Source organism: Choloepus didactylus, chromosome 15 (assembly GCF_015220235.1).
Source record: "Choloepus didactylus isolate mChoDid1 chromosome 15, mChoDid1.pri, whole genome shotgun sequence".
NCBI classification, from domain to species: Eukaryota; Metazoa; Chordata; class Mammalia; order Pilosa; family Megalonychidae; genus Choloepus; species Choloepus didactylus.
The window spans coordinates 13,851,097-13,878,349 of NC_051321.1; the positions used below are offsets into that span (position 1 = coordinate 13,851,097).

The window sequence follows — 27,253 nt, forward strand, 5'->3', positions numbered from 1 at the left end:
TCTTTTCTCACTGCTACTGTCTAGATTCACTCAATATATACCTCTTTATCTTGTGCCTGAACCCTTGAAATTATGTCTCCCAGCCTGACATCTTTCATCCCCATAATATTCCACATCACTACCCATGTTATCTTGACACAATACAGAGCTGATGTTACTCCTCTGCTTAAAACCCCTAAGTATATATGGAAAAGGGCCAAGAAAAGCCAGGGCATTTCTAAGGAAGAGCAGGAAAGGAGGGGGAGACTTGGATTACCAGGATTAGAATTTATTACGAAGATATAGTTTGGTATTGACAAAGGCATAGACAAATTGGCCAACAGAATAAAACAGAGAGCCCAGAAGCAAATCTATATGTATATGAAACTGGTATGTGACTGTGGCTGCATGGATCTCCCTTTAAGAAAGCCTGCTGCAAGGATTATAGTTGGTGGGCAGCCCCCAGCTGCTTCATCTACATCTTTATATCCACTGTGGCATTCGGGCAGAGACCATGTCTTCCCAGAACAGCTTTCAGCCAATAACAGAAATAGTGGGGATACTAGAGCTGGAGTATTCCTGCCCAACATGGTGCTCCCCAAAGGGGCATTCTTCGCTTTGGGGCTCCCCAGTGACCTAGCCTAGACTTTCTCAAAGCTGCAATTCAATAATAATAAACTAATAATAAAATAATTTATTTATATTATATAAAATAATAATAAAATAAGGGACAATCAAAAGGCAATTCCTATCAAATCTTCCTTCCTTCCTTCTTTCCTTTCACAGATGTCCAATCTGCATAAGACATAGATTCTTCTTGCCTAGTCTAGTTTCCTCCTCCTTTCATCCTTCACGAGACCTTCCATCAAAACATCTCTTGCACATTTAATTGTGTTCTGGCATCCTCTTCTCAGAAGACTCAAACTGACACAATGACAGAGGGGGCATGTCAGATCATTAGGCAAAGGGAGAACTGTTCAAAATGGAGTTGGAAAATAATGGTTATCCTAATGGAAAAATATGATATTGGATCCCAACCCTACACATATATAAAAATTAACTACAGAGAGATCAAGGATTTAAATATCAAATACAAAGTTTAAAAACTCTTAGTAGAATCTATGGATGAGTATCTTTTCAAGTCTACAGTTTAGACCTTGTGGTAGGGAAATATTTCTTAAACAAGACAGACATAAATACACACACATACACACACACACACAATAAATAAATTTGACCATTTGAAAAGAAAGAACTTTAATTTATCCAAGGCATGTTTTGAAAACAGACAAATTACAACTAGAAGATACTTGCAACAGACATAAACAACAAAGGATTAGTATCAATAACATCCTTTAAATCTGCGAGAAAAGCATAAATAACCAATAGAAAAGTGGGCAAAAGATATCAACAGGCATTTCCCAGAAGAGAAATCAGTCACATATGGCTAATAAACATATGAAGAGATGTTCAACTGCATTGATTAGGAAATGAGAATCAAGATCACACTGAGCTAAGAAGTCTGACAAAACCAAGTGTTGTAAAGGATGTGGGTCCATTCACAGGACATCTGAGCTAGTTTGAAACTGTTATGTACCCCAAGAAAGGCCATGTTCTTTTAATCTAATCTTGTGGGTGAAGACTTATTGTGGGTGGTACCTTTTAATTAGGTTGTTTCCATGGAGATGTGACCCACCCAACTGTGGGGGAGACCTTTTGATTAGACTATTTCCATGGAGGTATGGTTCCACCCATTCAAGGTGGGTCTTAATTAGTTTATTGGAGTCCTTAAGAGAGCTGAGAGCCTGCACAGACCCAGAAGCTTGAAGACGCAGACAGAGAGATGTTTGGAGATGCTAAACTAAGAGATGAAGCCAGAGTTTGCCCCAGAGAAGCTAGGAGAGGACCCCTAGATACTTAGAGAGAAATACCCTGGGAGAACAAGCAAGGATCCACAGGAGCTGAGAGAGAGAAGCTAAGAGAGACAGAAGGCCAGAGACATTTTGGAGAAAGCCATTTTGAAACCAGAACCCTGGAGCAAAGGGCCAGCAGGTACCAGCCATGTGCTTTCCCAGCTGACAGAGGAGTTCTGGATACCATCAGCCTTTCTTCAGTGAAGGTATCCTCTTGTTGATGCCTTAGTTTGGACACTTTTATGGCCTTGGAAATGTAAATTTGTAACCTAATAAATCCCTGTTCCGGTTTGCTAACGCTGCTGGAATGCAAAACACCAGAAATGGATTGGCTTTTACAAAGCGGGTTTACTTGGTTACAAAGTTACAGTCTTACGATCATAAAGTATCCAAGGTACGGCATCAACAATAGCGTACACCTTCACTGAAGGATGGCCATTGGCGTCCAGAAAACCTCAGCTAGCTGGGAAGGTACATGGCTGGCGTCCGCTTGCTCCCAGGTTGCATTTCAAAATGGCGTTCTCCAAAATGTTGCTCTTGGGGCATTTTGTCCTCTGTTAGCTGCAGCTCCTCTTCAAAATGCCAGTCTCAGTTGCTCTGAGGTCCCCCTGTGAGCTGTTTTTATAGGACTTCAGTGAACTAATCAAGCACAACCCTGAATGGGCAGGGCCACGTTTCCAAGGAAACATTCAATCAAGAGGTCACACCCTAATCAAAGGTGTCACTCACAGTTGAGTGGGTCAGATCTCCATGGAAACACTTAATCAGAAGGCTCCAACCTAATCAACACTAACACATCTGCCCATACACGATTGCATTAAAGAATATGGCTTTTTCTGGGGGACATAATATATACAAACCAGCACAGTTCCCTTTATAAAAGCCAATCCATTTCTGGTATTTTTCATAATGGCAGCTTTAGCAAACCAGAACAACCACCTACACACTGCTGGTGGGAGTGCAAACCTGTGTAACCACTTTGGAAAAAAGTCTGGCATTACTGTTTTTAAAAATTATTATTATTAGAGAAGTTGTAGGTTTATACAAAAATCATGCAGAAAATATAGAGTTCCCATATATGACCCTATTATGACAGGCATTACCTTCAAACATTGGACAGTCACATACTTTATGACCCAACAATTTCAGTCTTACGTATAGGCCCCAATAGATCTTCCAAAAAACTCTTGCACGTGTCTAACAGGAGAAATGTACAAGAATGTTCACAGCATCACTGCTCACAATAAAAACCTGGAAGCAACCCAAATGGCCATCAATGAGAAATAAAACAAATAAAAAGTGTGGTATATTCACATACTGGACTATCATACAGCAGTGAAAATGAATGAACTCATATACCACAACAGTATGGCTGAATCTTGGCAATGGTATGTTAAGTGAAAAACATGTCTCAGAAGATTACAAAGGTATATTTTTATCAAGTTAAAAACAACTAAAAAATACATGTACACATGCTTTTTTTTTTTTTTTTTTTTTTTTAGGAATATATAGGTAGAATAAAACTATGTATAAGGGAAAGTAAGAAATGATAAAGACAAGATTTAGGATGATGGATACCCCAGGTGAGGGGAGTCAGGGTCATGAGTTAGTATGCATGGGAGGGGTAACAGATTAAAAGTAACTGAATAAAGGCTGAATGATACTCCCTCAAAGATGTCCATGTCTGGATTCCTGTAACCTATGAATATACTACCTTTCATGGTGTGATGGTTAATTTTATGTGTCAGCGTGGCTAGGCTGTGGTGCCCAATAGTTTGGTTAGACTAACCTAGATGATGCTTTGAAGGTACTTTGTAGACGTGAACTATAATCAGTTGACTTTAAGATTACCCTTGATAATGTGGGTGGGCTTCATCCAATCAGCTGAAGGCCTTAAGAGCAAAAAAATTAAGGTTTCCAGAAGAAATTCTGCCTCAAGACTACCACATCAACCCTGAATCTAAGTTTCCAGCACTGGCCTCCGTTACAAATTTTTCACTTAAGACTGCAACATCATCATCTCCTGCCAGAATTTCTAGCCAGCTGGCCTGCCTTCCAAATTTCAGATTTGCCAGCTCCCACAATCACGTGAGCCAATTAAAAAAAAAAACAAAACCAAGTATGTGTGTGTGTGTGTGTGTGTGTGTATTCTGTTGCTTCTGTTTCTTTAACAAACCCTGACTGAATCACATGGTAAAAGGGACTTTGCAGAAGTGATTAAATCAAGGATCCTGAGATGGGAAGATTAGCCTGGAATCTCTGGGACCTGGGGGGTGGGGTGGGGTGGTGCAATGTAATTGCAAAGGCCCTTATGAGTTTCAGAGGGTGGCAGGAGGATCAGAGTCAGAGAGAGGATGCAGGAATGGAAGCGAGGTCAGAAAAGAGAGAAGATGCTACCTTGCTGTCTTGGAAGAGCCAAGGAATGCAGCAGCCTCTAGAAACTAGAAAAGGCAAGGAAATGAATTTCCCCCTAGAGTCTTCAGAAGGAACCAGCCCTACCAATACCTTGATTTACACCAGTGAAACTGATTTAGGACTTCTGACTTCCAGAACTGTAAGATAATACATTCGTGTAGCTTTAAACTGCTACATTGGTGATAATTTGTTACAGCCACAATTGGAAACTCATACAATGGACCAGGCATGATGGACCAGTGATGAATTTGGATTACGATTAACCCATTTCTATAGCTAGGTCCACTTAAAAAACAGATAACAACCCTTGAATGGCTCCTAGAAGATAAAACCCAAACTCCTTACCATGATATAATCCCTGACAACATGGTTATAAAAGACCCCTCCCACTTTTGAGATCCTACTCCACGTGCCCCGCCCCACCAAAATGAACAATACACACCTTAGCCATGATTCCTGGCCTCGTGCTCATTTGCCGCTCTCACTGACTCTTACAGTGCTCAGCTCCCTTGTCCCTTTAAAGCCTGCCTTCTTTCCAGGTGAAATTTCCTTCCCCTGCCCTCAATACTGACATCTAAGGCATTACAACCCCTTTGCTGCATGGCTGATTATGCCTACATTAGGACTGTAAACAGTAGGGCAGCTTGCACAGATCAGGCCCTCAGGACATGTTTGTGATACCAACTTTTAAGGCACAGTTAAAATTTAGCGACAGGCTTGAAGGTTTTTCCTCACTACTACCCTTCATTAAACTACAGGAGTGAGGGGTGGGGATGCGCACTGTGAACCCCTGTAGGTCGGAGGTAAAAAACAAATTCTGCAGGGCTGCGGAGATAGTTTGAACGTGCCTTCCCGTATCTTCATGCCAGACATCATTTCCGATTCACATACTTGATGGCTGTAAATACAACCTGTGTACGTCTCTGTCCAAGAATTAAAGGGGGAGGAGGGCGTGTCGCTGCCCCTTACACTGGCTCGGGAAAAGTCATTTTAAAATGCTTTTTTTTTTTTTTTAACCTCTTTATCCAAAGAGATACTGCATAACCAAACCTTTGCTATTTGTAAAGCAGTCTACAAGCAGACTACCTAGCTAGGAATGAATACCTATTAGAAGGAAAACGCGCCCGCAGAGCACTGCCAGCGTCCGGGAAGATCGAAGGACCCAGGCCAGCGCGATTCTCGGCCCGAGGTCTGCCCCAGCCCCTCCAGGTCCCCGCCAGGACAGCCTCTTTCTGCCGTGTCGCGCGAGATGGCCGTTGACGACGGCGGGCCGGTTTACAGTAAGAGAGAAGGGCCGGGAAGGCCTGCCTGCCTCGGACACCACGCGGAGCCAGAAAACTGCCTGAGCCACAGTTAAAGAAACCGCTCTCCGGCTTGACGAAGGCGGAGCAGAGGCTCAGGAGCGACCAGAAGAGCCTTCAAAATGCCTGGAGCAGTCCTAGGACAGCCCCCAGCGCGAAGCATTCTGGGACTCGTAGTTCACTTCCCGGAGAACGCCTTTTCCACTTCGTTTCCCGGCCTTTCAGCATCACCTTTATTCTCCTCCTCCCCTCCCAGCACGCCGACTTCCTGGTCGCCGCACGTCCTCACGTACGACTACACTACCCAGAAGTCTCTTCTTCGGCGCCCATCTCTTTTGGACTACACTTCCCAGAAGCCCTCTGGAGAAGTGCTTCCCTCTCTCATTTCCAGGACCACAATTCCCAGAGACTTCAGCTTCACGGCGTTTCTCGTTTTACCCGCTCTCTCCTTGAGCTGGCTGGGCATCGGCTGGCTGGCAGGCCCACGGCGACGACGTGATCCGTCGTGACCGGGCACAAAGCTTCCTCAGTGGCATGTTTCTCTGCCCCTTCAGTTATCCCCTTTACAGGCCGTCGCGGCTGGCCTGAGCGGTGACCTGGCGGGCCGCGCCTGCGCGCTGCCCCGTTTCCTGCCTGGCTGGTGGCGGCGGCCATTTTGTTCATCCTCCTCCTCCTCCTGCTCCCCCTGGTAGGAGCGCAGTGTCCGGCGCGGGCTGGGGGGAGCGAGCCCGAGAGCAGAGTTCGGTGCCTTTTCCTCTGTCCCCAGCCGGTGCCCGGAGTCCCCCTCCCCTTCCTCCCCACCCCCTCCCTTCCCCAGCCCTGCCCTCCCCCTTGTCCCGGGATCTCTCCGTCGCACCCACCATGATGGAAGACGACGGACAGCCCCGGACTCTGTGAGTATCCGAGACTGGGGGTTCCTGGCGCCGAGAGGCTAGGGCCCCGCGGGACGCTGAGGGAGGGGACAGGAGAGCGGGGACCCAAGCCGGGACTCCCGGCGGCTCCCTGCCTGTGGTGGCGCGAACGCGAAGTGCATTCCTCATCTGTCCCCTTTTCCTTGGGAAGGAAACCCTCCCTTCCCCCCGACGCAGTCACTTCCTGGGGTCTGGGGCTTGTCTCGACCTTATCCTCTCGCTCTCTTCTTTGCACACCCTTCCTAGGTCGGGTTTCTGCATGGTAGAGGCTGTCGGGCCCGGGAAAGCTCCTGCTCCCCCTCTGCTTTGGGGACTCGGGGCTGGGCCGGGAGCTGCCGGTCCCCACGGGGGCAGGGCCTGGTGGGGGTGGGACTAGGGGTGGGACCGTGGCTGCATCCCCTGTGGGCCCCGAATGATTAGCACTCACGCCCTCCCGGTCCCCGGTTGCAGACGCTCCCGACTCTTCTCTCCAGCTAAGCTCTCTGAGGAACCGAACACTCTTCCGCCACTCCAGCCCCTTCTCTTTCTGCCCCACCTGCCCCCGCCCACGCTGTCAGAAACACCCGCCAAGCGCCCGCTACTTTTGAAGTGCAAAGGGGACATCCCTTTCGTTATCCCTGTCCTTCTCGGATAACGAACGAACTTTACTTTGAGCTCTACCCACGCTGAATTGACAACCAGTTAAACTCATTTTGCTCTTTTGGTGTTGCCTCTTCCTGATCCGTTTGTGCCTTGAGACCTTCAGAGTTGGATAAATGATGTCTTTCTCCGTATTCGATGTGTCTTTGGGGCGCTTTTTCTTCTGTCTTGCTGTTGCTTTTTACCTGTAAGCCCAAGCTAATGAATGAATTTCATCTTCAACCGCTTAATTCGAGTTTTCTTCCTTTCCTAATGAAGAGTGATGACTCAGCGTTTGCGTCCCTTTCGGGATTGGGCGGCACTTTTCTTTTCTGTGATTGTATTTTATTTTTTTAAGTCTGAGCAATTTCTAAGTAAGTGTTTAAATTGGGCACCTTCAGTTCTCCTAGCCTTTCGAGACTCAGTACAAGGAGTCAGATCGCCGCTTTGTTTCTCTTGCTTCTGCCTGGTATTGATATGATCATAGTTCACTTGGCTCTGCTGTCTGATGGGGAAATTACTTTTTTTCTGGGAATAGATGACAGTGGATACTCACTAGGCAGGAATTTTGATCAGTTTCTCATCTCTTCACCCCTACCAGAGAAAGTAAGCTCAATGAAGAAGATAGATTATATTCTGTTCATTATTGATGTTGATTCTTCTGCAACCTTGTACTCATCCTTTTATTCCTGTTTCTCCAACTAAAGATTTGCCATCCTGAGAATTTGTGGCCAACCTAAGCAATGAAATGCTTGAAAGAAAAGCCTGCTTAGTAGAACTATTATTTTTGTTTTGTGCTGTCTTCCATTTCTGCCTTTGCTTTCCTGAAAAAAGAGAATTGGGACAAACTTGAAATTTGTCCTCTAAAAACTGTTGAAGCCAAGGCTTGGTATTTAGTTAGTGATGCGTACTTTGATAGATGCATCTCGGAGAGTCCCATTTAGCACCCAGCTAGCATGTATTTAACAAAGATAAAAGTTACTTTGTATTTAAACTGTGAACTGTCATCATTGCATCATAATAGCTACTTAATAATTGGTAAATTCTCATATGACACATTTCTCATTAACTGTTTAGTCTCTCTTTTGGAAGAGGAATTCCTGATTTTGTCTTGCTAAATAATATGCTATTTTAACACCTCTTATTCATATAACTTTGCATTGCACTGTCGTCATCTCATCAGAACTTCTCTAGTAGACTAATAAGCTAACTTCTTTGTCTTTTCTTACCTCTAGCTTTTCAGTCTCCTTTCCTTTCTCTGAAACATCCTTATGTTATCTATGTTTACAGTTGTCAAAAAATGTGACGTATACGTATGAGTATATAAACATCTTAAGCTTTGTTGTACCTGTGTGTGTGTCAGTACATGTTTACTATTCTGTCTTCCTTTTTCCTTCTCCCACTTTTCTCCATGGTAAGGTTTTTTTTTAGACAAGGACTGCTACATCCTCCTAGGTCTTACCCCTGCAGCACTTAGTTCACTGCCTGGAACATAAGAGGTACTCAAATATTTTACAATGATTATACTTCTTTCATTAAATTAGTATTAAGTCCTCTTTTTTAAAAGTCTTGATTGATTTAAAATTATAGGCAGACATTACTGTCATACATGGTGTGTTCTGTTGATTTTTGTATATTTAAAACCCTCAAATGTAAAATTTTGAGATAAAAGTGTTTCACAATTGGGATTTTTGTCAGAGTTTAGTAAAAATAATGCATAGTAGTTTTTTAAGTGTACATTTTATATATTTTTCTCAAAGGAATCTTTTAGATGCAAGTAACATGATGAAAAATTTAAATGTGATTTTAGGGGTTGCTATCTAATAGGGTTTTGTTTTGTTTTATTTGTTTAGTTTGTTTATGGAGATCCTTCCTCTATTTAGCATTGTGATCTATGGATTAGGTTTTCAAGTGGCAAGTATGTTTTTAAAAATGTACTCTTAACAAAGCTTATCTTAAACTGTTTCCTTAAAATGCCTGTGTGTTACTAGTGAGGTTTTTTTCCTGCAGACACACACAAGCTAAGACATATGGTTCTATCTTCAGAAAACAATATGGTGTTTATAGCCTAGGTAGGTCTTTAAATATTCATTACCTACACTATTACTAATTTATTTTATGATATTTAAAGTAGTAAAGAATTGTTTGGATATTGAGCCTAAAGTTCTCTTTGTTATATAGTTGCTTTAAAAGTTTGTTTTCTGATGTTCACTCTCATTTGACATTTGTTTGGGGGTAATATGTTTTGGGTAACTTGTAATCTGGAAGAAACAAAAAACGGGATCATGCTGTGTGATACTGGAATTGAATCTGGACTGCCTGACACCTGACTTGTAAAACAGACATTTCAGGCTTTTGCTGTGTATAGCTTTGTAGTGCAGTGATTTGATCCATGGTATATCTGGATCTGTAATAAGACCTAAATTATAATAATGTTCGTGTGTGTGTGTGTGTGTGTGTGCGCGCGCGCGCACGTGCGCATGTTTCTTTTTCCCATCTATCCAGTGCCCCCAAATTGGTAGAATTGTGGATCTGGGATAATACCATGTTACACAGTGTCATCCTTTAAGGCTGTTCTTTATTCCTAATAGAGACTCAGTCAAAAGGAGGAAATAAGCCAATGATTTAGAACACAATCTGAGCATCTAAGGGCAATAACAGAAGAAAGACTGTAAAACCTCATTATAAAGTTGAGTAGCTGTACCATGAATTTGGCTATGTTGTGACTATAATTAAACTCCTTATTTAATTTATTCATACTCCATTTTTTAAAAATGTGTATGTGTTGATATCCATTACGTAGTTGGTCAATTCATTTGTGCCTCCTGCACCTTTTCTCCACTTTCCCTCCTTTCAAAAAGGAAATATTGACTAATTGAACAATTTATTAGAGGTCTGTTGAAGGATATTGCAGAAGCTCATATGGAAACGGGTCAAGAACAAAAACAAAAATGTTACTTCCATTGAAATTTAGCCATAGAATTTTGTATAAAAATGCTGGTAATTTCAGCCATGGTAAGGCTACTCATACGAATGAGAAAACAGTGTTGGGAAAGTGTGATTAATCTGAAAGGTATGATGTTCTTAATTTGGACATAGGAAGTAGCTGGCAATGTGAACGTTTGCCTACCCTGAAACTGCCAAGTTTCTAGTCTCAAATTGGATTTTAACCCTGATGTTCGGGACAAAGGCATAATTTTTAGTTTTTAATGCTTCAGTTTTTACAGTTCCTGTTCTTGGAAGTCAAAATAGATTCTAAGGTGTGCCTTTTCTTATTTTTTATTGTGTTAAAAATCATTTTGGTGTTTCTTAAGTGTTGACTCTTTGGATTGACCTCTCAGTGCAAGAATTTGAGCCACTCTTTTTTCCTATTATTTTGTATATGTTCTTCAGGTAGAAAGTATATATTTAAAAATTTGGAACTTTGAAATATGTTGACTTCTTCATAACCAGAGCAGAAAGAAAATGAAATTTGAAAAAAAAAAAAATGTTATTTCAGATACTACCAAGGGATGATGTTCTTACTAGGTCAAGTGTTGGACATTTGTCTTGCATATTTTTGTTAGGATTTATTTTGGGACATATTATTTTATGATAATGTCAAGGCACTTAAGGAGTATAGTACCATATTTTAAAAGTTATGAAATGTATCTATTAAATGTTAGGATACATGAATTATAAAACTGAATATAGGAAAAGGCAATCTGTAATTAGGATAAAATGTAGGTGAAATAGTATAGTGAATTATGTCTTTTTTATCTATATAAATTAAGGTGTTATACATGTTATGTTAATTTTTGAAATTAAATTTACTGCTTTACCACTTAACTTTTAGAGGAGACATTTGAAAAATAGGAAACCTTTAAAACTGGATTTTCTCTAAGTACCTCATGACATTCTAAACTTAGAAGTTAACATTTTGCTCTTTGACATCAGTGCTGGAAATGTAAGTTAATGTATCTGAATGTGCCTTTAGAAATTCTTCAAAATCTATTACTGATTGGAAATAGAATGACTTGGAATAAAAATCCTGTTAAATAGTAACAGCTTTTATTGTGACTGTTAGGTAGTGAAGGTAGTTAATGTCCATGCAGTTTTTGCTGAACATATCAATGCATAAACAGTAATGCAATTTTAAAACTATTTAAATCATTTAAACTTTGTTATATTAAATAGATAATTCTATTTTAATTTTGTTACTAACTAGCTCCCATGTGTGAAAATTAATTTTATCTATTCCTGTTATTCTCTTAGAAATGAGTTAACTGGCTCTTTAGATCAGATGAACACAATGCTTAGAAGAGCAAGGTCACTTGTCCATTTTCCTTATAGAGTGGTTTGCCTTGTAGTAAAATTATTGCATGGATAGAGGCTCTCAAACCCTTACGGGTTAGAAAAGAGCAGGCAATTGTCTGTGACTAGTTCATAATCATATAACCTTTCACTGCTGCTGGAAAAAGTATGTCACTGCATGGTCAGCTCTGCTTTAATTATAAGGAAAAGATGACAAACCAGTGATACACTGGTTTAGTCTTTTATTTGAGTAACATTAGACTTGTGTTTCAATTTTGGAGCATGTAAACTAAGGTTATTAGTTCTCATTGCAATGAAATTCTTAGCTGAACTGTAAATTTGTTGCTCATACTTAAACGGATTTTTTTTTTTTTTTTACTTAACTTGAGCTTTCTCGGTCTGTTATTTTTCCCTTTCAAAGTGTGTTGTCTTAAAGCAGTTATGTATTTAAAATGGCAACCATGGATGGAAGGCTTATTTTAGTCTAAGTACTCAGTGTCAGGATGTTACCTATTATAGTTAGAAAAATAAAACCTATACCCTTTTATTTTCCAGAACAAACTTATGTTAAACTTGATAAATGTTGTTTGGTTTATGAGGTTGTTCATAACAGATTTAAGTTTGAGGAATTTTTAGAAGGTACAAAACTTTATATATGGTGTGGCAATTTATTAAGATAAATCCATGGTACAAGACATACACGAAAGTGTTCATCTCTGGGTGGTAAGGCTATATGTGTTTTTTTCTTTTCTTTTTTCTTTTTTTATCTGTAATTTAAAAAGTTTATGTAAAATACATATGTTCAATTTATAATTGGGGAAAAAAAACCCAAATCTTTAAATATTCATAGTCAAAAGTTTATCTGGATTGTCTTAAGTACTCCCCAAATTTCTATAGAAGTCTTTATATTTGTTTTATTTGTTATCTGTATTATAAGATGTATTTTGTTGACCCTGATGCTAAAATGACAAGGAAATTTCAACAGTGAGGACATACCATTGGTAACTATCTTACTTAGCCAGAAAAAAGAAGAAAAAACTCCATTCCCTCTCCATCTTACTATAACTTTATTCTAATTTTGTTCTTTGTTCATGTAACTGCTTTGGTTAGGGTCTAAGATATATTCATTTTATGTCTAATAAGTCTTTATGGTCAGATGTTTTAATGAATCAATACAATATTTGTTGTATTTGTGTGTGTGTGTGTGCACGAAATTATTTTGAATTATGTCTCACATCCAGACCCTATAGTTCATATCTTGAGAATGGTTTACATATTTAACAATTGCATAAGATGAGAAAATGATATATGGGGTACAGAATAATGTACTGTTGGGAATATGCAGGGTCACATCAGTTTGTTCTTTACACTGTCTTTTGAAGTGGTATTTTAGTGACCTAAAATTTGTTGCTTTCCTATTTAAGGGTTAATCTTACTTTCAAAGGGTCAGGCTTAATTGAAAATTTTATTGAAGACAGAAGTTAAAATCAAATAAAAGGTGATGAGTTAAATGATAGCATTTTAGAATCAGAGCTGAAGGAAAATTGCTAATAATGTCTGTTGTTCCTTCTTGTACAGATACGTAGGTAACCTCTCCAGAGATGTAACCGAAGTCCTTATACTTCAATTATTCAGTCAAATTGGACCCTGTAAAAGCTGTAAAATGATAACTGAGGTAAGATCTTCCCAGTTACATGTGCTGTCAATTAGTGCAATATTTAAATTTTGAGATACATGGGTTGATTAGCATTTAAAAAATTATTTTAAACTTTAAGTTATTTTAGTGGAGAGATTCGTGTTTGTTGTATTATTACTTTGATTTGGCTGACAAACTATGTTTAGAGTGGAGTTTTATTTGAAAGGGCAAAGTTTCTCCGTTGTTATTCTCAAATATTCATTGTTTATGATGTACTTATTTTCAAATGATTCTCCTTGTAAAAAGTTGTCAGGGCTTATCACAGAGTGGTGAAAAACTAGATAGTATTTCATAAAAGTTCAATAAGAATGTTACTGATTGAGATAGTACATAAAAGTTAGGAAATATTGAGTGTGGGAATACAATAAGTTAGTATGTGTAGCAGCACCGTGCACATTTTTAGTAAATAGTAATGACTGACCAGCTTTATATAGATAGGCGTTTGAATTATTAGGGTGGTAATTTTGTTGTCCTTTTTTCAAAGAAAACTTTTATAAACTTTTTTTTTTCAATATTTACTGTGTATCAGGCACTATGGTAAGTGCTAGGGATACAGTGGTGAATAAGATAATTCCTAACCCCATAGAACTTTACAGTCTAGTGAGGTTGACAGAGGAGTTAACAGGCATTTATGATATAGGATATTAAATGCTATGGAAAGAGATACCTCCAAGTGTGGGAGAACATAGGGAGAATATCCTGTCCACTCTTAGGAGGCTGGGACAGGCTTCTCAAAAGAGTCATTATCTAGACTGAAACCTAAAAGAATAAGTAATATAAATTGGCTAGAAAGTAATTTGGGGAAAAGGGGGTTCCAGGTAGAGAGAAGAGCATTTGATCCAGGCTAGTAGAACACACGAGTGCTTGTGAGAGAAAGAGTGAGGGAAATAGAAACTGGAGCATTGTTGGAATTTAGAATGGAATTAATCATAAGATATGCCAGGAAACAAGTCAGGAGTGTTTGGCAGGGACAGGGGCCGTGCTGAAAAGTTTGTATGGGGAACTCTTAAAAACTTGTAAAGTAGATAGGCTTTTTGGTCATCTTTCCTAACTAATGACAAACATCTTTCTGTTCTGGTATATATTTCTTCTTTCCTTCTTGTCTTTGATTATTTATTCGTTCATTCTTTCATTGATCAAAATTTATTTTGTGCTAGGCATTATTCAACCCACTGGGGATATAGTGGAGAGGCACACAAATAAACTTACATACTAGTGAGAGTATTGTTTATAAACAAGTAGGCAAGATACTTTCAGATAGGGATAAGAGCTATAAAGAGAACAAAACAATGTTGTGATGATGATTGGAGGGATGATGCTATTCTGAGCTGAGGCATGAGTAGCAAGATGGAGCCATCTATGCTAAGAGCTGGAGGCAGAGGGAACAACAGGTGCTAAGGCCTCAAGTTGGAAATGAGCGTGGTATGTTCCCAGAGCCATAGACCAGGATGGCTGAAGCATGATGAATTATAGAAGGCAGTGGTGGGAAGTTAGTCTAGGGAGGTAGGCAGGGTCCTAAATCATGGAGGGCAGTATGGGCTGTGGCAGAGTTTAGATTTTACTCTGATTGCAGAGGCAGTCCTTTAGAAGGTGTGAAGCAGGGAAGTGATGTGCTCTGATTTGCATTTTTAAGATTACTCTGTGTGGAAAAGGAGTGCTGTGTGGAGAATGGATTGTAGAGGGCAAGAGTGGAAGGAAGGAAACCAGCTGGATTTCTTTCCATGGTCTAAATACAAGGTGATGAGGGCTTGTTCTCAAGTAGTAGCCTAGAAATAGAGAGAGAGAAATTTGGGATATATTTTGAAGGTAGAATCAATAGGGCTGGATTGGCTATGGAATGTAAGGGAAAGAAAGACCTCAAGAGACTTATTTGTGCACCTCTGTGAAGGCAATGCTGATTACTGAGGGAGGCACCTCAGGCTGATGACTGAGGGAGGCACAGGATGGGTGGGAGTAGTGGTGGGAATCAGGAGTTCTGTTTTGGCAATGTTAAATTTAAGATGTGCATCAGATATCTAAATGGGCATTATATGTAGGCAGTTGAATAAAATGGTTTGGAGAGACCAGTGCTGAAAATACACATTATCTTGCAATGGTATTTGAAGCTGTAGGTTAGATGAGGTCACCTAGGGAGAGTGTTAATAGAGAAGAGTAAAGGGGGCCTAGCTCTGAGCCCTGGGGCATCTTAGCATTTGGAATTACATTTAGAGGTTGAGCTAAAGAGGAAGAACTGTCTTCCAAAGGGTCCTCCAGTGAGGTAACAGGAAAATCAAGGGAGTATGGTGGAGCCAAGAGAAGAGAATTTTAAAGGAGTAGGGTAGAATCAGCTGTTTTGAATGGCTGCTTGGAAGATAAGATGAGGACAGAAAAGGGATCATGGAAGTGGCAAAGAGGTTACTAGTGAGCTTGACAAGTAATTTCAGTGGCATGGTCATGTTGAAAGCCCACTGGAGTGGGTTTAAGAGGGAATGGGATATGAGAAAAATGGAAAGAGTCATTAGGAAATTTTTGAAAACCGTTTGATAAAAGATTTATCTTAACAGTATTTTTAAAAATCTGTGTGGATAACTGGCCATTTGAGGGGTGGAGGGACTTGAAATGGGCTTTCATAACTTACCCATATTCCAGAACTACCTAGATTTGGACATTTAAATAGTCATAAGATCTCATATTTCTTTGTGTTGATGTTTATATCATCCAACAAAAATTGATGACACTAATTAGGTAAGGACATAATTGGCTTTTAGAGCGTCTCATGGTGGTGTAAAATGGGAAGCTTCCAAAGGATGTAATCTCTAATAAAGAATATCTGGGCATCTGTTCTTTCATAAATTTAATTTTAATATATGAAAAATCTTTTCCCTTTGGTTTAATGTTCTTTTTACTTAAAATATTGCTTATCTTAGATACTAGCTTTTCCCATATACTATAATAAATGTATAATAGCAATTCTAAGGCATACTTAAAAAAAATACAACACCTCTGATAGTTGGGATGTGTCTTAAAAATCACTGATGTCTTAAAGATGATGTAATACAGGGTGCATGTGTGTGCATAAATATACATATATATTTAGTTTTAATGTCACTTTCTAAAAGGATACATTGACTCCTTAACTGCTAGAGGAATTTGAAATCGGTCAGTATGCACCAGTAGGCTAGTTTCACAGAGCCTTGCTATTCTTATAGATCTACCATGGGACCTCTATGTTTTGCTACAATTATCAAAGTTTCTATTAGAAACCATCAGGGTAGAAGAGGTAGGAGTAAAAGGAAACATCTCCTAGCATGGTTTTAACTTCTTATTTACTCTTAAATCATTTCTTAAGTAAATAACTACTGGTAAATATTAACTCCTTTACAAGAGGAATTTAAGTGCATATTTTTATTTGGCATCTTTTCCCCCCATTTCCTTTCTCTGCTTCTAAGAACAACATTCACATGGCTGTGACAATAGGATTTTGTATGAGAGCCCGTAGTTTTGTTGTCGGTATTAATGATCACACTTTTTTTCCCTCAAGGAAATGCCTTCTGGTTGCTTCGCCACTATTGTTTAGACGTCCTATTTTGGATTTTTCTTCTAAAATTTTCCTGGAATGAAAAACAGTGGTTGTTGAAAAGATCTTTATTTTATCTGGTATTATTATCCCTTGTAAGTCCAATTAGAATTCCACATTTTAAATCTTCTTTCAGGGTACTTACATTGAATAGTGATGAATGTTTTTAACCTCACATAAAAAAATATAGTTGTATAGGTGTACAGCTATTCAGTAGAGGTTGCAATATTTTAAGAATTCATTTCTGTTTTGGTCATTAGGTGATAACATTGCTATAGCTTGGGTAATGCTACTTTCTCATAGACTTTATAAATGTTAATTTGCTAAACTACGGGCAAGCATAATGTTATAGAACATAGTTAATAAAGGTTTCCTGTTGGTGTTTTTGTAATGTAAAAATGTAGCTTTATCCTGGAATGTTTTATTCAGTCACATTTTCAGAAATCCTCTTGATCACTAGTATATTTCTGTGTTCTTTGGAAGACCAGATTCAGAGTATATAGAATCTCCAATATGTTAGAATATTTTGCAAGATCAGGAATTCATTTCCATAGCTGGTTAAAAATCTTAAATTTTCTGTTTTTATTCTCATTCTTTATCTAGAAAAGAGAGTATACATGATAAAGTTTTTGTAGCATTACCATCATTTATAGTACTAATCCTAGTTTTGGTCAGGAATAAAGTTTGTAAAATTGGTTCACTTCTGTATTTGTTACAGTCGTGGGATAAGTTTATGAAAGAGAAGCTGCACAAGTAGAATTCATCCTTTTAAAAATGTTGAGAGAAGAGCAGTGGTAAGGAGTTACTGACGTCTCTCAAATCTGAGCTTGAGGTTTTATTTAGTCTAATATAACCTTCAGTTTCATATTTAACATACTTTACCAGAATTTTATAGTTTGATCTTTATCAGTAAGCTATTTTAGTAGCTATGTAACTTGCTATTTAATAATCTAAAGGCAGGCATCGTAGACCAGCAGGCAATTTTTTTCATTGCTCTGTCTTTAATGATTGATGATTGTTATGCTTTTATGTATCGGAAGTGTCATAGTAGTAAGGTTTTTTATTTAATAGTAACAGTCATGATTCTATACTGCTTTCATAGTCCTGTTTGGGTATGACAGTATTCTGAGGTGAAAAGTCAGGTTTAGCTGTAAATCTTACTTTTAAAGTGTTAGGCTTTCATAAGCTTGTGCAGTCTCATTGTGTACATTCCTAGCTATCAGTAATGTTTTTTCCTGGATTTTCTTCTCAGCAACCCGATAGCAGAAGGGTCAACTCTTCTGTTGGATTTTCTGTTTTGCAGCATACAAGCAATGACCCATATTGCTTTGTGGAATTTTATGAACACAGAGATGCAGCTGCTGCATTAGCTGCTATGAATGGGAGAAAAATTTTGGGAAAGGTAAGATAATAGAATGATGGCACCTATAAAAATGAATACATAAATTTGCATGCCAAATTATTTTGTATGCTTTCTTAGCAAGTTTTTAAACAAATATGCCACTGCTGAGTGCTTTACTTGGCCTAAGTGCTTTTACAAAAATAAATCTTCTGCTTGATAAATGATTTAATAAGTGGTAAGTGTTATGATTCATAATGACTTGCCTAATAATTGTATTAAATATAATCTTTATTTTTAGGAGGTCAAAGTAAACTGGGCAACAACACCAAGTAGCCAGAAAAAAGATACTTCCAGTAAGTACTCCTGCTGCATTTTACTGTGGAAGAGTTATGAAATTATCCTGGCAGCATTATTAGCCCAAATAGGGTTTTTCCCTCCTTTAGTCTTGCCTAAATAGGTCTTGTAGCTGATTTCCTAAGTATTTGATCACCAAATGCTTTGATTTCAGATCACTTCCATGTGTTTGTTGGGGATTTGAGTCCAGAAATTACAACAGAAGATATCAAATCAGCATTTGCCCCCTTTGGTAAAATATCGTAAGTATCCTAATCAGTACTACACTCAACAGTGATAGGCAAAATTGTATATGATTAACTTGTATTGGAATTAAGGTTTTCTTTCCTGAGTTAGTATGGTTTTTTTTTGTTGTTGCTCGTTTGTTTTGTTTTTTGAGTAGTAGATGTTGAAAATGTTAATGTCATTTCAATGTTTTAGGGTCTTGTTTTCATCTATTCTTGTGTATAATGTGTTAAAATATTTTAAGTGATTCTGTTTGTTATCTCTGAAGCATATGTTTGGGTAGGAAAACCTGTAAAAACCCAACTTTTAGTCAATGTTTTCAAAATTTGGTGGTTAAGGATAATGGTTTAACTAAGAATAAATGTGTGATTTATACCATGTAAACTTTTATAGGAGTAGACTCTAAATGGGGAAAAATAGGTAACTTTGGGTATATTGTGGTTAAATTGGAAATGTTCATGTTTAATTATGATAACTGTGTTTTGGTAACTTTTGCTGTAAGTGAAAAGTAGTACTCTTACAATATTAAAATGTTTCAATGTCTGAATTATAAATGTGGGATATTTAATTAGGTATTTTTGTTAGTGGTTTTTGATTCTGCTAGTTAAGGGGCAAATGCGTTTTTTGGTTTTTTTTTAAGAAATTTTATGCTCAAATTTTACTGTATGTTATTTGATAGTATATTTTGGAAATTAAAAGTGGTTATGAGTTTTATTAAATGTTTGTAAAAATTTATCTTTCTGATTAAAATTGGTTTATTTTATATATTTCCTGTGGATTTAAATTAAATATTTTAGTGCTTTACAGGAATAAGTTTCAACTAAGAACAACAATTTTTTTCTCTGTACAATTTGTTGTTCTATATATTTAATTGAATTGAAAGAAATATTTAATTCTTAATTTTCTATTTTTATATTTGCTTTTGCTTTTTAATCTCTATGTGTGGTAAGTAGTACTGTTATAAAAATCAGTATAAAAATGATACAGGTTGCTGTTTTTCAATCTTTATTTATACCTGAGACCTGCAGTTTTTCTAAAGTCCAAGTCACAATTAAAAGTAATAGCATTCTGGTTATTTTGCAGAATTGCTCATAAGAATGGACAGGATCTTGAAGGCTAACTGCAAGGAACTGTGCACACTGGAACTCAGTTGTAGATTTTTTTCTCATTTCTATTTATTCTTATTATACATTATTTATATATACATATTTTAGTATTTACATTTTAACATTCTATATTCAGTGGAGTTCTATATTTCCAATCATTTTAACTTACTCACTAAAATTTCTGTGTAAATTTGTTGTTTTCGTACTGGTGTGCTTAGCATTGTTGTTAGTTTTTTATTCTCCTTTCTTAAATTTCTGAAAATGTCAATTTTTCAAAATTTACAGCTGCCCAAACTCCAAAATGATGGTAGAGAATTGACCAAGAAAAATAAAGAAATCTGTTTACAGGCCATGTATGCCTTTTTAATTCCTATTTTTTCCTCTTTTTCAATTTTTTAATATTTCATATATTTTGTATCACTAGGCAGAAGACATTTAACTATTTAGAGATTGCATGGTAAAGTAGTTAGCATTGTTACAGTAATTTATAGAACCAGTAAACCTTAGAGGACACTAGCCAATAGAATATTAGAAAAGGAAACTATTGTTCCTTTTAAACTTCAAATTTGATCATTTAGTTTAGAAAGCACAGGCTATTTGATTAGGTTGCATGTTTATTACATGTTTTTGTCCTACTGCTTTTTTCTAACAGGTAAAGAAGCATTAGGGAGAGTTCAGGAATGGCTGTAGTTAATTAGGGCTAACTGGAATTTTATTTAAAAAAAATGCTCACAATACAGTGTGTGTGGTTCCTTTTAGTTTTTATTTTGAGGGTGACTCTTACTTCCCTCATTTAGCTGTGCTTTTTTTCACAGGGATGCCCGGGTAGTCAAAGACATGGCAACTGGAAAATCCAAAGGCTATGGTTTTGTATCTTTTTATAACAAACTGGTACGTTCTTTCAACTCAATTTAAATTTCTTAATACTAAATTTAGCCATTAATTTATTGTATCTTAAATTTAATATATTAATTTAATGTTCTTGGATGTTAACTACAGATACAACAACTCTTAGGTACTTTTCTATATGTTTTAATGTTAGAGTATCCTGTTTTCATAAGCTTGGAAATAATTAGCTAGAAAAAAATAGGCTGATAACATTGTAAGAAAGATTATTAAAATTGCATTTGTACATTGGTGAAGGTAAGATGTGTTAAAAGTAAAGCCCAAAACTAGGAAAAATGATGAAATTTGAGAAATTGCAGGTAGGGATAGGGTGAATTCAGACTTAATCATAAAAGAAAATCTCAGTTTTAACTCTTTTAATTCTTATCCATACTTTTATAAAAGATGTTATTAGTGCAGCATGTTATGTAAATACACATTTAAATAATTTATCTTGATGTTTGAACTTTTTAAGAATGGGGTACCAAAATATCTAAACATTTTTGCATTAACTAACATTAAATAATAAAGTGGGCTTTGATATTGGAATTTTACAACAGAGCCAACAACTTAAATTATCTATATTTTATTGACGTGGTGAAATAAAGGGCAGGAATTATATTCCATCTTGCTTAGCTTCATTGCAAACTCACACTGATTCTGATGCTTTAAACTCATGTTTTATCGATAGTCGTTTTATAGCATTCTAAATCAGAATGCAGAACTCTACTTTCTAAAAATGAGTTTTTAATCTTATAGTCATAATTCATTGCTGTTAGAATGTAGATTTTTGGAGCTTTTACTTTTCAGAATAAGTTACATTACAAACTAGCCATAAAATTAAGATATTTGAAAAGATCTTTAGTCCTGTGGAGTTTTTATTTTCCTTCTTTCTATTCTAATGTGTATATTTTTGAAACGAATTTTTTTTTTAAATAACTGGACTTGTCATTTTTCCTTGCATATTTGAATTGTGATAAATTTCTCTTGATGCTTAACTGCTGTCTAGGCATTTTGAAATCTGTATATAAAAATAGCTTTTATGAATCACTGAAGTTCAAATCATTTTCTTTTGGTATTCAGTTTTGTTCGTTTAGGGTATTTAGTGAATTCATTTATTGAAGAGAATTATTAGTTAAATCCAGCAGTACCTACATTTTATTTCATCTTACTGGATCTTTTATACTGGTATTTTCTTTGTGACTGTGCTTTCTCTCTCTCTTTTTCTCTGTAGGATGCAGAAAATGCAATTGTGCATATGGGAGGTCAGTGGTTGGGTGGTCGTCAGATCCGAACCAATTGGGCCACACGTAAACCACCTGCACCTAAAAGTACACAAGAAAGTAAGATATGTCAACCATATGTTAAAATTATGGAATCCTCACAAAGTCATGTATTAAATGTAGTCTTAATTTCTTAAATATATAATTTTATTAGCATTGCAAGACTCGTTTCATCTTGAATTTGATTGTCTGAAATAATTGGGCTTTGGTATAAGAATTTTTGGAGGTGTGAACCATCTGATTTTATGGATCAAAACCATAGAATCAAGAAAATTATATTTCTCCTACTATTGAGGCATTTAACTACATGCTATAGATTATCTTTATAGTATATAGGAATTAGAAAAAGGATAGTTTTATAATACACTGTACTATAGTCAGCATTTTGCTTTCTTTCTGCCTACAGACAACACTAAGCAGTTGAGATTTGAAGATGTAGTAAACCAGTCAAGTCCAAAAAATTGTACTGTATACTGTGGAGGAATTGCTTCTGGGTTAACAGGTACAGAATTTTGTTTTCTAATCACCTTCTCTGTGGAGCTTCATCACTATTAATATAATTTCATGATATACATGAGCCTTAAAATTTTATTTGTATGTTTTTGTTTTTCAGATCAGCTTATGAGACAGACATTTTCACCATTTGGACAAATTATGGAAATAAGAGTTTTTCCAGAGAAGGGCTATTCGTTTGTCAGGTAAAATTATATCTGTAATATTGTTTTACTCTTACTTCTTTGCAATGTAGTAAGAACTTTACCTACATAATGAACTTTAGGAAAAATACCAAGTTGACAAGTATAAACTAATGAGTTTTTCTATAGTATTTACTGCATTGACTTCTTAAAAAAATAAAGACAAAAAAACTCATTATCTTCCTCTCTTAGGTTTTCAACCCATGAAAGTGCAGCCCATGCCATTGTTTCAGTGAACGGCACTACAATTGAAGGACATGTTGTTAAATGCTATTGGGGTAAAGAATCTCCTGATATGACTAAAAACTTCCAACAGGTAATTCTATTTTTCTTAGTATTTTTTTAATGTTTCCATCTTAAAATATCTACATAAAAGCTTTAGAAACTGTAAAATAAAGCATATAACTGCTTTCAGTTGATTTTTATTAATGCTATTTCAAAAGTGATTATTTTGCGGTATTAACTGAATCTTAATACTTTCTTTTCACAGGTGTCACCACCCCAATAAACTTAGACAATGATAAATAACAGAGTCCTATTCACATAAGGGTGCTTACTTAGTTTTTCTCTTCCTTGTCTCCCACTCTTTCTTCAAGTACGGTGTTTCTTACTTGTCCCCTAAAACAATAATTGCTTTTTTCCTAGGTTGACTATAGTCAGTGGGGCCAGTGGAGCCAAGTTTATGGAAACCCACAGCAATACGGACAGTATATGGCAAATGGGTGGCAAGTACCGCCTTATGGGGTGTATGGGCAACCATGGAATCAACAAGGATTTGGAGTAGAGTAAGTTGTTTGTGATTTTCCAGTTCAAAACAAATAAGGGTCTGACAAATTAAAAACCGTATTCTCCCTGGGAGAATCTATTTAAATTAAATATTTTGGGCTATTTGGAATTTTAAGCATTCTTACAGAAGCAATTCTTATGAAATGTGATTTGTGAAACTGAGAAATTGCTTTTCATTACCTAGGTGAAATGGGAGGTTGGGGTAACATTTGGTATATCCTGCTATTCCTATAAGCAGTTGATGGAATTTGATTTACATTCTAATGCTCTTATTTACTCGTTTGTTTTTTCCATGTAAAAAATCTTTGTCTAGCTATGTTTAGAAACTCAGTGTTTTTTTTTTTTGCCTGTTGGCATGTGTGAATAATCTCAGAAATTTATCTAAAAAGAGTAGTTTGGCTTTTTTTCCCCTCTATGTTTATAGAATGGGTTGGTCACTTACAGTTTTTTTCCCCAACATGAAATTGTAGTTTAAAAATTTCTTATATGGTATGCCATGTATGAAATATATGTTGGGTAGATGATGTAGTAAATCATTTATCATTTTAAAAAAATCAGTTTTCAGACACTATTTAATAAAGAATTCATTGTGCTAAATTGAAGTTAAAATGGTTGTCTTAAATAAGTAAAACTAATAGTGGGATATTTATTCTAAATATTATTTTTTTCTTTACTATTTCTATTTTGTGTAGGTTGATTTCTATTTGTCCTCTGCTAATTTTTATATAAATGTATGAATGATTTTTGTCTGTTGTGTTTGCTGAAAAAATTTTTTTCTTCTCTCCCAAGTCAATCACCTTCTGCTGCTTGGATGGGTGGATTTGGTGCTCAGCCTCCCCAAGGACAAGCCCCTCCCCCTGTAATACCTCCTCCTAACCAAGCTGGATATGGTATGGCAAGTTACCAAACACAGTGAGCTCGGACTCTAAACAAAATTGTAATTCATGATAGGCTTCGGTTTTCCTATGACACTCTGAAGACATGAAAGTAGACATCGGAAAATGAAAATATTTATTTTAAAAATTGAAATGTTTGGAACCTTTAGCACAGCTTTACTTTGGTGAAGGACACATGTCTTCTAGTTCTGCCTTTTTAAGTTTTTGTTCATGATGGATATGAACATGATTTTTCTTTGTGTACAAAAACTAAAATAAAGTCAATAAAGACAATTCTGACTGCAAATTTTGATATAATAGGAGAAATGAATAATACATTTTGATTATTAGATACAATTCCATTTTTTATCTTGCTGATCAGTATTTTATCTCCCCGTGTTTTTAAAAGAGCAAAAATGGGAGGATCCTGAAAAACTGGGAATCACATATAAGTTCATCCTGAATCTTGATACTCCCCTCCCCCACCCCAAGGTGGACCACATTTGAAGTCAGCAGGAAAAAGTATGATGTTCAGAAGAAATGCGTGACTTTGGAGTCACTTTGGAGGAAATATTTGCATTCTCTTTGCCTAAAGAAACTGAAGCCAGACTGACAAAGAAATTTTGCAACCTAAATAAGGAACAGCATTGTCTGAGTTACTTGAGCAAGTGTTGGTGGTCCACATTAAGACATTTTTAAAACTTCATGAAGTGTTGATTATTAAAACTAGTAAATTACATTTCATTTTGGGGGGAAGTTCCAAGTATGGTGTTTGTATTAAAGTCAGACAGTCATACTTGTGCTTTTACATGAAATTTGAATGGTATACATTGTAAATATTGAAGAACTACAGTGTTTAAAAAGCATGCTTCAACATAGAAGTAGCATCATTGTAATTATTTGGGGTAACACTTAACATACTCCACTGTACTGAATGCAGTGGATCGGTAAGAATGTTGTCGAGTGATATTTCCAAGGTTAGCTACTATGTAAAATTAAAATTATACAAGTTGCTATATAGAAAAAGCCTTAATTTTAATTTCATACAAATCTGTGATACATTAGTATATTTTAAAATGTCATTGGAATTTTTTTTTTTGTCTTTATTTGTTATATAAATACCTTGACTCAAAACCTTGTAAACCTATTTCAGGGTTCGTATAAGCTGTATAGTATAAGGGTTTTTAAACAATCTTGGGATGTTTTTTAAAATTAGCTATATTTTGCCCAAGAATTTTTTTTAATGAGATTGCTAAAACATCTTATTTAGACAGTTCAGTGTACCAATTTATAATTGGATATTGAGTTTAAACAGTACACAGAGTTGTGACTTTTATTTTTAACTAGTTTTTTTTTTGTTGTTGTTGTTGTTTTCTTTTTTTTCTTTTTGGGAATGTGCATGGAATGATATGCCTGAACAGAGGCTGAGTTGTTTGTGTGCAGTTAGTAAATGAATTGATGGGGGAGATGTATAAGATTGAGGATTGCTTCTGAAGTACCTTTCAGACTATGTCTATAAAAACTGCCTCAGATGTAAAATAGATAAAATCTTATGTATATGAATTGTAACAGCTAGGGGGTGCAAATGTTTCAGCAGTGTATCTGAAATGTTTTGAAAGCTGGGCACCAAAACGAGAAAAACCCTTTAGAGATAAGTAGTAAGATGGCAACTTGTACCCCAAATTAACAGTTTTTTAAACTTTGAAGACTTACAATTAGCTTTAAAGTAATGATGATTTTATAAATGGGTGACCACAATAATTTTGGTATTACTTTCCTTCTTCCCCTACATACAAATATAGCCAAATATATCCACCATAAAAATTCACAGGGTCTGAAGTTCTTCATCTTTGGGCCAAATTTTTTATGGCACTTTCTTTAGTTTAGTTTTAACCGTGATAGTCATTATTTACACTCTTCAGTTATAAAACTTACCTTGATTTATTTTGTTCATGGTTAGTATCTGGAGGGTGGGGGGTGGGGAGGTATTTTTGAAAAAGTTGCTGTATATTTTATGAGAACACACAAGAAATTATATCATTGCCTCCTAGTTATAAATTTCATGAATATATATGAAACTCAAATAATGAATGGCTTTTTTTAATATCCAGAAAAGCCTATTAAATTCTCAGTTTGCCTTTTTTGGTCTGCCAGTAATTAAGTAGTTTGTTGAGGTAACTATCAGCTAAATATAGATGACAGTGTTTCCTGGTTACATACTCTCTAATAAGACTATCCAGACTCGAGATATATTGCCATAGTAAGCATATGGCTGAAGTGTCCTTCATCTTAATCTGAAAGAAAAGATTTCATGATCAGTTAATAAGTTATTTCATATGAAATGATTTTTGAAATATAAAGCTACTTACCCAAATGAAATGCTCCATTTCAAAATAAAACTGTCAAGGTATCATAGACTCAGACTATTTTATTATACGAAATGAAGTCAGTGCTATCTTGATCCAGTTTAAGCCTAAGAATCGTTGCCTTTTCTCTTCCATGTTCATTGAAAACAGCAGCACAGATTCTTTGGCACAGAAGAAAATGCTTCTTGTTTCATACTTAATTTGTGGTTTATTTTGGTGATGTGTTTCTGACTGCCATCTTTTTTACTCCAATAATCTCTCTATTAGTATTCCCTCCTCCCCATGCCATTCTCTCTTGATTTTCGTGTCTTCTGGCAGTGAGAGGCTAAAATGATTGGCCGATTTAAGCCAAAGCTGTAAACCACAATTGAAGTAAGTCTTTCAATAAAGACTAGACTATGATAAGTTGCTTTTTCTTATTGTCGTTTATTACATAGTTACTCCTTCTAGGCTGTCATGAAGTAAACAATTTGGTTTTCTTTTAAATTATTAGTAAGGCATATATAACATGTATGTAATATATATGTATTCAGTACTTATTTCTAGGTTCTACGTAAGTGTTAAAATTAAGTCCATTAGCTTTGTTCAATTAAAACTTAATCGATATAGAGGAGAAAAAATTTGCCATCCTTTTAAAAATATATGCTCATATAA

At 36.3% G+C, this 27,253-nt stretch overlaps 1 protein-coding gene across 9 annotated transcripts; it reads left to right on the forward strand.

Annotated features, from left to right (window-relative positions):
* The first annotated feature begins 5,995 nt into the window (after nucleotides 1–5,995).
* TIAL1 (TIA1 cytotoxic granule associated RNA binding protein like 1) lies at nucleotides 5,996–27,004 on the forward strand. Of its 9 annotated transcripts, none has more exons than XM_037804282.1 (14): nucleotides 8,560–8,636; nucleotides 8,991–9,055; nucleotides 9,148–9,209; nucleotides 13,009–13,105; nucleotides 17,935–18,084; nucleotides 18,323–18,377; nucleotides 18,533–18,620; nucleotides 20,525–20,600; nucleotides 21,829–21,937; nucleotides 22,284–22,379; nucleotides 22,491–22,575; nucleotides 22,765–22,888; nucleotides 23,218–23,357; nucleotides 24,148–27,004. In XM_037804282.1, the coding sequence occupies exons 4-14, from the start codon at nucleotides 13,094–13,096 to the stop codon at nucleotides 24,272–24,274; spliced, it is 1,062 nt and encodes a 353-aa protein (XP_037660210.1). In that variant the 5' UTR covers nucleotides 8,560–8,636; nucleotides 8,991–9,055; nucleotides 9,148–9,209; nucleotides 13,009–13,093; the 3' UTR covers nucleotides 24,275–27,004. The 9 variants fall into 9 exon arrangements, with proteins under 9 accessions (XP_037660214.1, XP_037660213.1, XP_037660208.1 ...); XM_037804284.1 differs by having other exon boundaries at nucleotides 8,561–8,636; nucleotides 17,986–18,084; XM_037804286.1 differs by lacking the exons at nucleotides 8,560–8,636; nucleotides 8,991–9,055; nucleotides 9,148–9,209; nucleotides 24,148–27,004 and adding exons at nucleotides 5,996–6,501; nucleotides 23,063–23,121.
* The last annotated feature ends 249 nt before the right edge of the window (nucleotides 27,005–27,253 follow it).